At 39.3% G+C, this 13,301-nt stretch overlaps 1 protein-coding gene across 1 annotated transcript in view; it reads left to right on the top strand.

Annotated features, from left to right (window-relative positions):
- LOC115343179 (von Willebrand factor D and EGF domain-containing protein-like) overlaps positions 1-13,301 on the top strand; it is a 190,295-nt gene that overhangs the window by 165,390 nt on the left and 11,604 nt on the right. Inside the window, exons 26-27 of the mRNA XM_030018811.1 lie at positions 5,620-5,715; positions 6,873-6,968. Of these exons, the coding sequence (XP_029874671.1) occupies positions 5,620-5,715; positions 6,873-6,968 (192 nt within the window). The remainder of the gene's footprint in view (positions 1-5,619; positions 5,716-6,872; positions 6,969-13,301) is intronic.

Here is a 13,301-nt window from a genome sequence, read left to right as displayed (position 1 = left end):
AAAAAAGATCAGCAACATCACTGCATTTAAAGGCTGTAGCCTCAAGATTGTCCCATTCCTGGCGCAGACCTTCTCCCTGGCTTTATCAATAGGTGACATATATTACCTATAAACATTGGAAAAGGACTAGAAGTGCCAGTTTTAACACAAAAGCCCTCTGCATTCACATCTACTGGATTCATGTTTGTTCTCAGCTTGAGTTCAGTCATCTGTATTTCCTGACAAGACCAGTCGGTGTTATTTTTAAATCTGTCCCATGCTCTGTGTCCCTACTGTGTCATATCTCCCCAGCTACAGCTCTTTGTTTTTGAGAATGTCACACCAAATCAAGATAACCACTAAGCAGAAAGGAGAAAACAAACATTAAAACATGTACACATACAAAAGCCAAAACTGCGACTGATCAAGCTTCCTGCTCCTCAAAAGAGCAATAGAGAGAGCAAGTGGAAATATGCACTAGACCCACAGAGAAGTCAGTCCAAAACCAACAGCAGTGAGAAATAAAAGCAGTGCCTGTGAATCACATATAAATGACAGCACAGGGATGGTGACTTAAAGGATACGTTGAAGTATGTATCTACCAGTAGGTGTTCTTTTGGCCGCATTTCTGTGTTCTTTGTCAGTAAGCTATAGCCTGATGCATTACCTTAGCTGGCCCACGCAGATGTTACTGCTTGAGGCTATTTTCTCTCCTCCATCCAAAGAAAGCATCTAGAAGCAGGTCAATTTTCTCAGCTTCTACAGGGCATATAAAAAAAAAAAAAAAAAGAAAAGAAAAGTTGTCTTGAAAACTACATCTTCTAATCAGCACTGCAGCATGATGCCCTGTCTCCTCATCAGCAGCACGGCTCAGGATACGTCATGACAGGTAATTTTTGATTCAGAAAGAAATAGTCTGTGAAGTCTCATTGTCAGGAAAGGACGTGGATGTTCAGCTGCAGCAAGGCGTATTCCTGAAACATTGCAGAGGATCCCTTTCTGCCAAGATTTTAGGAGCCTAATTTAATATTCTGACTGTTTTGACTTTATGAAGGTGCTGATGAAGACTGTCTTATTTTGACAAAATTGCAAGCTTTTTACTACTTATTATTATCTACTTCTAGCGAGAAAAGGTGTAATGGGGTACTTGCATCAAAAGGTGGCTTAGGTTCAATTTGAAAAGTTTTTGTCTGCTAAGCCACAGAAGCAGTGGCGGTCTGAAGGAAATATCTGGCTTCTTTTAATCATTGTAAACTAATGAGCAGATACTGCTGGCTAATATTGTTACTGTTTGTTAGAACAAGAGATTACTCTCAGTTGCTTCTAGTATATGCAGTCCCACAAAGCATGCTCAGTGCTTAACCTTGCCTCCAATCCCTTTTGGCTTTGCATAGCAGGGATATTTTGCTTAATACTGTGTAAGTTTTAGGAGAACTGTTACTGTAAATCAATGGCAAGAAAGGCAGGCAAAGGAAGGCACTGGAATTGTAGGTGTTCATCGCTGGTGCTACTTACACCAGGAGGACCTACCTGAGTGTACACACATTTAAGGTGTTGGTTGGCTTTTTTCTTAGAATTTTAGTACTCTCTGGAAATATTTATTTTGCAGGAAAATTCTTCCCTTTGGCTGACGAAGCAGGAGGTCTGACTACCTTAAAGATGTTAGGCCTGAACAGTTGAACTATGGAGCTCCACGGAAGTTGATAAAAAGAGTTGCAAGAAGCACTTCACTGGGTCAAGTCAGCCTAGAGGGGATAAGCTATGCAAAGGGTCACAGGAAATCTTAAGTGATTGTAAGGTCAAAATGTATTAAAGCCATCAAAGAGAAATAGCTGCTACATAAAACAGAAAACTTAGTAACTTGTGAATGCCTGTCAGCGCACAGAAAATTGCATACATTTTGTATGATGTTAGGCGCAACACCTATGTTTTATCTTAACACCTGCAACTGCTTATTATCTTATCAAAATCTCCCCTCACCTGAAATACAACATGTAATCATGCTTTTTCTTTAACCTGGGTTATCACCTTCAACAAAGGCTTACCTCATCTAACCGGTTTTGGAAAACATAAGATCATGGAAGTCCTTTCTAGAGTTAAACAGTGGCCTTATAGAATTGTGGCACATTATAGAATTAAGTAACCCTATTGCATATGAAATTCTGTGCTTCGGTTCTTACTGAAGAGCATGGAAATGTCAACGGTGACAGCAAAGGGAATGGGATTAAGGCTTTAGTGATACTTACTGACTGCCAGCAAGCTTGCAACCAGGATGTGTTGACAGCACAGGACTCTCCCTACCCCCAGTGATATACCCTACAAAACTGCAACAAAGGGAAGACACGAATGAGTTTATATCCATGTCATTAGGGCTAGTACTCAAGGCAGGTGGAAAGCCTACCAAACCACTGTTGTTTTGGGGTAAAGATGCCAGGCCTTTTTTAAGGGGAGGGGAAAAAAAGAAATGTGAGTCTTTTCAAAGTCATGCCAGTGCCTGGGAGGATTACAGTTATTCGATTTGCTCTCCTACTGTCTGATAATTTATTTAGTTTTCCTGTGAGAGGCTGTAACATTTTTGTTTGCTATTTTGAAATTGGAGCTCCTCCACAGAGGCCAAGGAGTGGGACTAGAAAAGATCCGAACTAGTTATCATCAAGAAATGTTGAAGTCTGCCTGATGGGTATTGAGATGGAATTGTATTTAAGAAAGTTAAAGAAAGGGAGACCAAGGTGGAGATGTCAGACAGGAAAAGGGGAGAGAGAGCACTGCCTTCGTTTACATAAAGGTGCTCATGAATTCCCTAGCAAGAAAAGAAAGTATCACCTGCCCCGGAGAGCAGGCAGGCAGAAGTGCCCCTCTAGCACAGAACAGGTTTGGTACTTTCCTTAGTTCACTTTGAATTGAACTCCTTTGGATTTATCACCGAAGTGAGAGATGCCACAAGCAATAAATAACAGAAAGGAAGTTCATGCTATATTTTCATAGTTACTTGTTCATTTGTAAGGAAGATGAACAAAGGGAGAAACAGATCCTAAGTTGAAAGTCAGTGTGAACGGATATGTTTTACTCAGACCAAGACTGGACCTCACCTGTTGCTTGAAGTTTTGCTGAATTACAACGCAAATTGAGCTGGAACAAGTTCAGTTATACAAAAACTGAAAACTTAAAGGTAATGAAAGAGCACACTAGTTTGACTCTCTGTAATTGAAGGAAGAGTCTGTTGTTCTACAATTTAAAAAAAATCTGCTATCAGTACAAAACAACCAGAAATATCTTAGAATGTCATTGTGTGTATAAGGTTAAAAATACACAGGGAATGTAAGGGAAAAATAAAAAAAAAAAAAAGAGAAATACCAATTTGAACAAGTGCTACTGTGCTTCTAGTTAATTTTTCTTGGCTTTAGTTTTTAAGGGGTAGGAGGAAGACATTGTCCAAGTTTCACATGATCTCAAAATCAAATCTCTAGATTTTCAACTGATTTTGGGACAGCAGGTTAGCACTGGGGACACCATGGTCTGTGAATATTACAAAGCATAAGGTCATTTGAAATCTAGAACCAAATTTTATGGTTTGAGGTCATCTTTTCTAAATTCTGAATATATTTGAGCTGTTTTATACTTGAAACGGGAAGTCAAATACAACACAACATAAGATTGTAGGTCAGAAGTCCATTATTGGAGACGTGAGATCAAAGGGGAGAGAAAAAGGTTTTCAGAGTTATGGTTGCCACAGCACTTTGAACTCTTCTAGGTTTTAACTAGTGGTTGCAGCACTTTTTGATAGTTCAGCAAGAACTCTAGATCCGTGTTAGCCTTAGTAAGCAGAGGCCAAGATTATAGCGTGGATCAGGAGAGGTGGAGAAAGAAGGAAAAAGAGGACAACAATTTAAGGGCTTGGATTCAAGCAGCCCTTATAAACGTGGCTAAGTCTGACCTGCCTGAGGGCAGGTCACTATGCTGAGGGATCCAGGAGGCTTCGCACAGAACAAAATGCAAATGTAGCCGCCAACCAAGAGCAGCAATGTAGTGCTAAAACCTTCCAGTGCAGCAGCATCTGCACTGAAGGAATAGACCAGGACACAAAAAGCCACAAAAACAATATTTCAATACATCAGAGCAATAATTAGGGAATTTAAATCCACCTATCTAAAAAAGCCTGATCATACCTAAGAGAGGAACAGAAGGTTATTCTCCCATCAAATAACAGTTGCTGTATTTTTGCATGCTATTTTTTAGTAATCATTCCTATTTTGAGGCTCTTTGCAGGATTCCACCTTCTACAGTAAAGGTCTGAGCGGGGGTTGTGGTAGTTTCAGAGTCCTGTACATCGTGATGACTTCAAAATCAGAATTGCTACAGCATTAGTATTCAAGTTCTGTTCTTACTGCTGATGTGCCAAAAGACATCACAACCTTAAGGCTAATAAAAGGCACTGTAATGCTACATTTTAGCTGTCAGCCCCCTCGGTGCCTGCAGAAGCAAGTAGCCTGCTCCCTGCTGAGGAAGAGCTGGGTGTTCAACAGCCACCCGGCTGGGCAGGCAGGGAGGACTGATGCTGATTACCCTTGTTGGTAATGAGTCACTGGGAAATCCCATTGTGTCTACAAAGCTTTAAACACAGCAGGAGGCATTTGACACAAATGTGTTCTCAAACCTTCATTGTCAGATTCCCCCTGATTTGACTCTCATATTCCAGTCCGACCACTTGCTATGTAACATGGTTTTATTGTCTTTCACCCAGTTATCAAATGCCTTCTTCCATGTAAAAGGCAGATCATTCCCACTCCCACCATACCAGCACTGCCATGTTTCTAAACTACACTGCCTCTGATGGGTCCTTCCTACACTTATCGTAACAGGCAAGGAGAAACAGGAGATGAAGACTTTGGGTATCTGCCTATGGCATCTACCTATATCAAACTGCAGATGTCTGACTTGCCAGAACAGTGAGATTTTACTGTTGGTTGTTGTAAAACAACAATATTAATAAATACAAGGCTTAATCTGAGACACAAAAATTAGCGATTAGATTTCTAATGAAATCTAACAAAAAAAATCATCTGGTTCCTGTGGTTGAAAGAACGACTTAGCTTTCACATCTTATTTATATGAAAGAATAAAGTAAAAAGGTAAGTACTTTTCAACAAATGGCGTGAAAAGGCAATGGAGGAATAGACCAATTTAGTCTTTAAGCTTAGTTGAATGCAAAAACATTCCCAAAATTTTGTGAAAACAATCTATCCTCTTCAAGTCTTTTCTTATCCAAATGAACATCTGAGAACATGTTTTCCAATCAGGAAGTGAAAGTTCTAACAAGTATTCGGTCTGTCCACAGCTGCCACAGAAAATATCTTACTTGTTTTTCCGAGAATCATTGTAATATTAATGCCTCTCTCGTTTTTCTGGTGAGGCAGCTCTGACTGGAGCTTCCCCAAAAGAGCTTCCACACAAGGCACAGCATTTTCCAGAAGGATTTATGGCAGCTATCAAGCCTCTGTGTTTCAGATTCTCAAATCCAAATTACTTTTCTGGTTTGTAATTACAAGCAGTTGAACCTTCTGAAAGGCAGCAAGTAAGTCTCTGGTAAAGTCTTCCCTCATTTCCCATCTACCATGTTCTTCCTTTGCGATGTATCTGCAGGTGTCTGTGATCCCATGTGCATGAACGGAGGGAAATGTGTACGCCCAGATGTCTGCGACTGCCCATCTGGTTGGAGGGGAAAGCACTGTAATAAACGTAAGCACCTCTACTTCCCATCAAACAGATTATTGTTACTTAGGCCAGTCAACATCAATTGTAATCTTCTTTTAATATTAAAAAACAATGTGGTGAATAGAATCTGTTTTGCTACTTCAGCAGGTTGAGGAGAAACAGTTTTAAGTACAGGTAGTACAAAATGCTATAAAGATTTGATGCTTGCAAAGGAAAAAAGCTGTGTAGGGGAACCCTGGTTCTGCTTCATGCAGCTGTCTGTTATACATCTTGTTATGGAAATTCATTTTTATAGTATTAAAGTTGAAGCATTGATTTTATGTTTTAACAACTTCACATATTTTGTTATATTTTACGGAGAAATGCCATATATTTCAAAATACAGAACTATTTAAAGCCTGCTATAAAGCCTTCCAAACTGATATACTCTCAAGGTCACCAGATACATTTTGGTGCATAATTTGGAGGATGATGTGTTCTTACTCTGTAACTCTACCAGATCTGACTACAGTTACATAAAAATGTAATTAAAAAAAAACCTCTCAACCTAAAATATTTTCAAGGAATATTTTTCCTTACGTGGCTATTCATTACCATGATGTTGACAGATAAACTGAATAAATTTATAATCAAGATGACATACTGTATGTAAACCAGATTAAAATATTGGCTTTTTACCCTTTGGGTCCTGATAGTAAATATAATTTCAGGAGAAGTGTTTTGAAATTATAATATTAATCATTTATTCAGAAATTCTGAAGGAATTCTGTGTGTCTCACACTTATAAACCAAAACATGCATTCACTCTTTCAGGATCTCTGAAGAAATAATATATGCAGTATACATATCAAACTTTACTATGAGAATCTATTTATTTATAACATGGAACACATAATATGCATATAACACATATGAATATATCATATGGAGAGTATTCTTAACTGATGGTGAGCTGAGCATTAAAATATCAAAGGTCCTAGCAGAAAGTCATCAAAGATAAATTTCTTAAGAAGCAAATATCAAAGAACCCTGAACACCGAGTATCTGATGAATAGAACACATTCACTTCTTTAGAAATTAACCATAGGGGATAAAACCTAGCAGGTCACCTTTCAGACAGCTCTTGAACATCCAGATATATCATGTACATCTTCTCACTTGTTTCATGTCAATCTCTTCAGCTGTTTGCCTGCAGAAATGTCTGAACGGTGGAGAATGTATAGGTCCAAACATCTGCGAATGCTCTGAAGGGTGGGTAGGAATGCTGTGCCAGACCCGTAAGTCCTGCTTTAATTACTACACTTTTGTAGCCACACACGTTGCACCAGAGACCTTTACGCATTAAATTTTCTACTTTGTGTATCTTGCATTAGGTTTACAGTTGCACTGGATGATCTTAAAGGCCTTTTCCAACATAAATGATTCTACGAGTCTCTGATTCTATTACATGTAAAAGTCAACCATAACATGATTAGCACCTAAATTCTGCCTCTTATTTGTCAGAACTGTCTTAGGCTGCCAGTAAAACTATTACTTTTAATGACATTTCTGGACTCAACTTCAGCGTGAGAAAGAGACCTGACTCATCTTTTACTTATGTGGATGCTAAGCTCGACCTGTCAGTCAAAATTAGTAGTCTTTAAATTAAATAATTTGAAACATAAGGTGAAAAAAGAGGGGTCAGGGACAAAAGGAAATGGAGTAGCCCATTCTGTGTACCCAGATGGCATTAAGCACAGAAAGAAATTCTATGTATCTGCTAACCTAAGAGCCCGATCCTGTAAGTACTACATGTTCAGACTGACCACTAAGATAGCTGGAAGTATTTGCATGTGGAAGAACTGGAAGACCTGGAATAGGAAGAGATCCCTTATTGCCTGTAACATACAGGGTCACTTCAGTTTGTGTATGTTATTAGCTTTACAGTAAAAGGGCATGAGGAAAATATCAAGGCATTATCCCCTTTAAAGGGCAATCTTTCTTTCCTCTCACACTCACAGAGCGTAATTACTTATGGAAATCTTTTGTCAGTTAAATCCCAATGGCTGTGTAATTGTTTCTTTGTGCCAGCTGTCTTCTAGTTCAAACATGGTAATGTTTAAAGTTATTTATTAGTTGATGACATATTCTTGACTCAGTTTATTAAATAAATAAAAAAAAACGTGCTTGTTCTTGTGAAAGGCAAGTAAGGCTTACTATCATTAACATTTTTTGCTGTCCTATGCAGGCACACACACCTAGGCAACTTTTTATATATCTATTTAACCAGCTCCTTTGAAACTTTGCTCCAAATCTGTTCATTTGCTAGTCACTGTTTTTATTATTTCTTCCTATATTTTCACTGTAGTGGGAATTAAATCAGCTTTTTGTCCAAAAGGAGCTGGCTGAAACTCCTAGGTCCCACAGGAAACCCAAATAACCACCAAGTGGTTGGAATTTCTGGTTTCTTAAATAGAAAGAGAGAAGACTATTGTCAGAGAGCAGATGGTGAGGTCTTATAATGTCGCTCCAGGGCATTCACAGTGAAGCAGGGAGGAAGCAGGAGAACAAGAAAGTCTTCATCCTCACAGATGTTAGGTGTAAAGTTTTGCATAGAAGTGTAACCCCTGAAAGCAAGTCTGGTTTTGTGTTTTAATGGGAGTCTGTTTGCCCAAATCCAGAACTCAATGAAAAAAAATGTATTTATCTGCCTAAACATAAATAGCCTTGGCCTCAGCTCTGGCACTGATAAGCAGGCTGCTAACAGCAGCAAAGAGGACTGTAACCAACCTCTGGTTACATCTTTTTGTTACCCTCGTATTTCTTTGGCCTGTTTCCCATCTCCCACAAATAGTGGGCCAAATCCATGCACCCTGCCAGAACCAGCACATTTCTGGCAAGGAGGTGTTTGGTTCATCACACTACTCCCCTTTGCAAAACTACTTTGTCAAATTTAAGCCCCCAAGGTTTCCCTGTGCTCAGCACCCCCTTTCCTGCTTGGATGTGTTTGCCCAAATTCTGTGCTCCGCTATAGTATCAGCAACAAGGCTGAACATGGTCTTGATTTGCACCACTTTAACTACAGACTTTGGCTGTTAAACTCAACAACAGAGCAAAACATTCACATTATAAGACAGGAAAGTAGTAGCAACATGTTATTCAAATATCATTTCATATTCTATATTAATTTATTTTATTACATATTCTATAAAAACTTTATTGTTATATTGTGTATGAAATTATTACTTTATATCATCTATTAATTATTATATTTGTCATATTATTAATCTAAACTGTTTCCATTTCCTAATGCAAATATTCACTTTACAAGTAACAACCCAGATGATAGTTTTTCTCAGCAATCACTGTACCTTCTCCACTGTCCAGAAGCAATTAGGGCTGGATTGTTTCTCTGGGCCTTTTTCAAGGGTAGGAGGAGGTTAGATAACCCCAGTTTCATTCTTTTCAGCCTGTGAATTCATGCAACTGCCCTTATGGAGATGGCAGAGATGGAAATGGAGATAAAGGTTTCATCTACACACTGAACCCCATTTTTTCCTCAATAACTTCCTAACACATATCCAGTAGGGTGACCAAACCAAAGGATCTACAGAGACTTCCACTGTTTTCTGGACATTTCTCAGAAGGAAAAAAACAGTTTCAGTTCTCTATACTGAGATAGCTAGCCAGAGTAAGCCATTAAGCCAACAAAAAAGACAATGGACAAATACTGAGAATTCATCTTGGACATCTACTTTTGATTCATCTTTAGTAAGAAGGCACAGATCACCTTCATCAGTGCAGTTTCTAACTCACAAAAGCCTCAGCCTACAAAGACATGTCAAGAAGATGTTTGGAGGCAGCAGTAAATATAGCTGCCACAATAAAATCTTTCCTAAGTCTTCTGTTCTCAGTCTTCTATAAAACCAGAAAAAGCAAAACATTACATTCTCTACTTTTAAGTCCCTAATAATTAATTTAAATACTCACAAGTGCAAATACTGACTTCTCAGATTTACCTGCCAACTTTCACCAGGGAAGAAGGACATAGATCTCTGTCACAAGTGATAGTCCAAAATGCTTCAACCTTTCAGTGGACAACACCACTGACAGTAACCTAGAGCAGATTTTCAGTTCTCTTGCAATGAAGATTGGCACTCTCTAAGTCAGAATGATTTTATCTCTAAAGTATTTTGAAAATGCTTCAGAGACCATGACCAGTCTCTGGCTACCACTACACTGCAGAACTTTGCAAGAGTAAAAGTACAGACTTTTAGGAGAAATTGGTAATGGATAAAATACAATAGTCTTCTTTTATCAGACTGTAAATAGAGGTCAGTCAAGAGAATAGTTTTGTTCACCACTCATCTGTAGCTGAACAGAATGGCTTCTGAAAGAGGATGGATAAAATAGGTCATTTGTCCCAACAAATAAGGTGTATGGTAGAATACAGGTATTACCCTTGATAAATACCTATGACTTTGATGGTCATAGTTTAAGGAATAATGGTCAAGTTTCAGGCTGTATTGCAGATGTCAGGAAACTACCTTTCAGAAGACAGGTTAAAAAATGTCATTTGAAATATTCAACATGTCTCAACTACAGAAACCAGCAGCTTCATAGATTAGGCTCCTTCCATTAGAACATATTTTCTGTCTGACTTTGCTTTTAGCTTTCATGACAGCAGCACAAATATTCCAAAAATTCCCTCTCTGAAAACACATAAACAGTATCCCAGGATCACCATGTTTTTGTCAGTGATTTCCTTCCCATTCCATATTAGATACCCAGTCTGAAGCTCAATGCTTGTTGCTTCCCCCTGCCTCCTGCAGTGTTGACTTACATCTCTCTTTTTCTTGAGCTGGAAAAGAAACATTAGACCAAAGCAGTGAAAACATGACAGTGCAATCTGATTACCCTGACAGATATAGCCAAAATACAACCCAGTAAAGTCAAAAGGCTTCTGGCCAGGGATAGAAGTCTGTTGTTTAAGGCTCTGAATGAAGGATCAAGGTATAATTCTAATAATTAATTATAAAGTATAAGAAGGTTATAGTTGTGAAGGATCTTCATCATTAAAATTCATGCTGCTATCTGCTGTTCTAATATTATTGAACCCATACTGGCTCCTCATTGCCCTTCAGAATATCTTCTCTTTATTTGCATGTTATAAGTGTCAAGCTTATAGCCTTATAATTTCCTCAACATTCTTCCTCATTCTCTCTCTCTGCCTTGAACAACATCTCAGACAGGCTTTCTTCTAGCTTTCCTATGTAACCCTTTCAAACCTTAAAAAAAGAAAAATTTTTTTAAAAAAAGAATGTAGTTCACATGCAAATTATAGCTCTGTTCTTTTAACACCCAGGGATAAATCTCCTTCTGTAATGGGCATTTATTGATTATAATTTTAACATAAGCTTAGCTTATTAAATGACTTTCTTTGCTGAATCTGTGCAGGATAATGCATACATTGCCTGTGTCATTTTTAGTGTTTAGTGGCTTAGCATCCCTTGTAAATACATTTATGAAATATTCATTTGAACTTCAGCTATGTTATTATCCTCTGTGATTTCAATTCCAATTTTCTTCCAAAATGTTTTTAACTTTTCTCCTAACTGAGCTCTTGTTTTTCTGAGCACTACAGCAAGAAGCAGTGGGTGGAGAGGGAGAGACAGGCAGGTAGCAAAGGATAAAAAAGGAGGAAATCTTTTACCTTCCTTTTCTTTGTTTGCGTCAACTGAGAATCAAAGAAACCACAGACAGAAAAAAGCCTGGTACTTTATCTAATGCCTGTTCTGTCCATGCATACCAGCACAACCCCAGCTGCTATAGGGGTCTCCAGAAAAGTCCACCTCTCTTTGCTTTACCTGTTCTTATTTTAACCACCACCAAGCTGAAAGGGGAATCAACTTCCATCTTTCCCCAGATCAAGTTCATATCAAATGAATAATAGTAATATCATACACAGTTCTCTCTCTTCTAGCTTACTATACAGGGGAACAAAACTGGTGTGAGCAGAAGGATCCCCTTCTGCTGACAATGCACTCCCTACTCGGAAACATTTTTGTTCCAGGAATGAAACTCTTAAGATTTTTCCAGTTACAAATCTGACTACTTTCAAAGTACATGGAGGAGCTGAAGTAGCAGTCAGCAGACGATGAGCACACTGTTCTAGCTTAAGTGTGATTTCATTCCTCCTCTGCCCCATCCACACCCAGGATTCAAACTTGCCCCTACCCCTGCCCTGCCCCGAAGGAGAAATTCAGAAGTTTGCAGCTGCCCATTCTGGGTCTTAAGGAGTGTTTTGCAACAGACACCTAGCAAAACCAAGTTTGTTTCTTAAAATTTTGTTTCAACAAAACAGCACTTTTACCTTTTCAAAATAGCAGAAATATATCAACTAGCTCATATACTAGGATGCCAAGTCACCAGCTCCACGTCACTGGAGTCCTACAGCAGATAACCACCTGACACAGCTGGCTTTTTTAAAAAAGAGCACCTGAAGGTCACCAGCATGTCCAGGTCTCTGTGTGTTCTTGTTCTGGACACGGTACGGGTCAGTAGTTTTGACACAGCATGAACTCTCACTACCTGACTATACTTACAAGAGTAGCAGTTTGCCAGGCTGTTTACAGCTTCTCCTTTTTAAGATGCATAGAGTGGCAATAAATCTGCTTCTTCGCTCCTCTGTCCTATAGCTGTGAGGCCTGAAGTTCAGTATACATATTTAGATTTTAATATTCCCTACTCTGGCAAAATCTCAACCTCCTCACTGAGTGTTAGCTGCCACAATAACCTGATAGAACAAAAGCAATACAAATTCCAGATGTTAAACACTTTGTTGCTGGCCTTCCAAGGTCATTATAACAATCACTATAACTCTGAGAATCACATTTGGATGGCTTAGGATCTCACAGTCTGTTTTCTAAAGAAATTTCACTGGCCTGGTCTGTCTCTGAGACTTCAGATTGTAACACTAAGAATTTGCATGAGCTTAAACCTGTGTCAAAATCAGAACCTCAGTCTAACAAACTGAAGTTCTAGGATTTGTTCCTTCAGCACCTCAAAAAAGTAGATTTCCTGTGAAAAACCCCTCATTGGGTGTCGTGGGTTAAGCCCAGCTGGCAACAAAGCACCATGAAGCTGCTCGCTCACTCCTCCCCCCCGGCCCCGGTGGGATGAGGAGGAGAAAATATAAAGAAATGCTCGTGGGTCGAGACAAGGACTAGGAGGGATCACTCCCCACTTATGGTCACGGGCAAAAGACAGGCTCAACTTGGGGAAAAAAAACCAAATTCAATTTAATTTACTACCAATCAAATCAAAACAAGGATAATGAGAAGTAAAATTAAATCTTAAAACAACTTCCCCTCACCCCTCCCTTCTTCCTGGGCACAGCTTCACTCCCGAATTCTCTCCCTTCTCCCCTCCAGCGGTGCAGGGGGACGGGGAATGGGGGTTGGGGTCAGTTCCTCACACGTTGTCTCTGCCGCTCCTTCCTCCTCAGGGGCAGGACTCCTCACTCTTCCCCTGCTCCAGCGTGGGTCCTTCCCACGGGCTGCAGTTCTTCCCAAACTTCCCTGGCGTGGGGCCTTTCTGCGGGCTGCAGTCCTTCAGGCACAGCCTGCTCC

The sequence above is a fragment of the Aquila chrysaetos genome, chromosome 6, assembly GCF_900496995.4.
Source record: "Aquila chrysaetos chrysaetos chromosome 6, bAquChr1.4, whole genome shotgun sequence".
Taxonomy (NCBI): Eukaryota; Metazoa; Chordata; class Aves; order Accipitriformes; family Accipitridae; genus Aquila; species Aquila chrysaetos.
The sequence above is the reverse complement of the archived record's forward strand: the minus strand, read 5'-3'. Positions and strand labels throughout refer to the sequence as shown.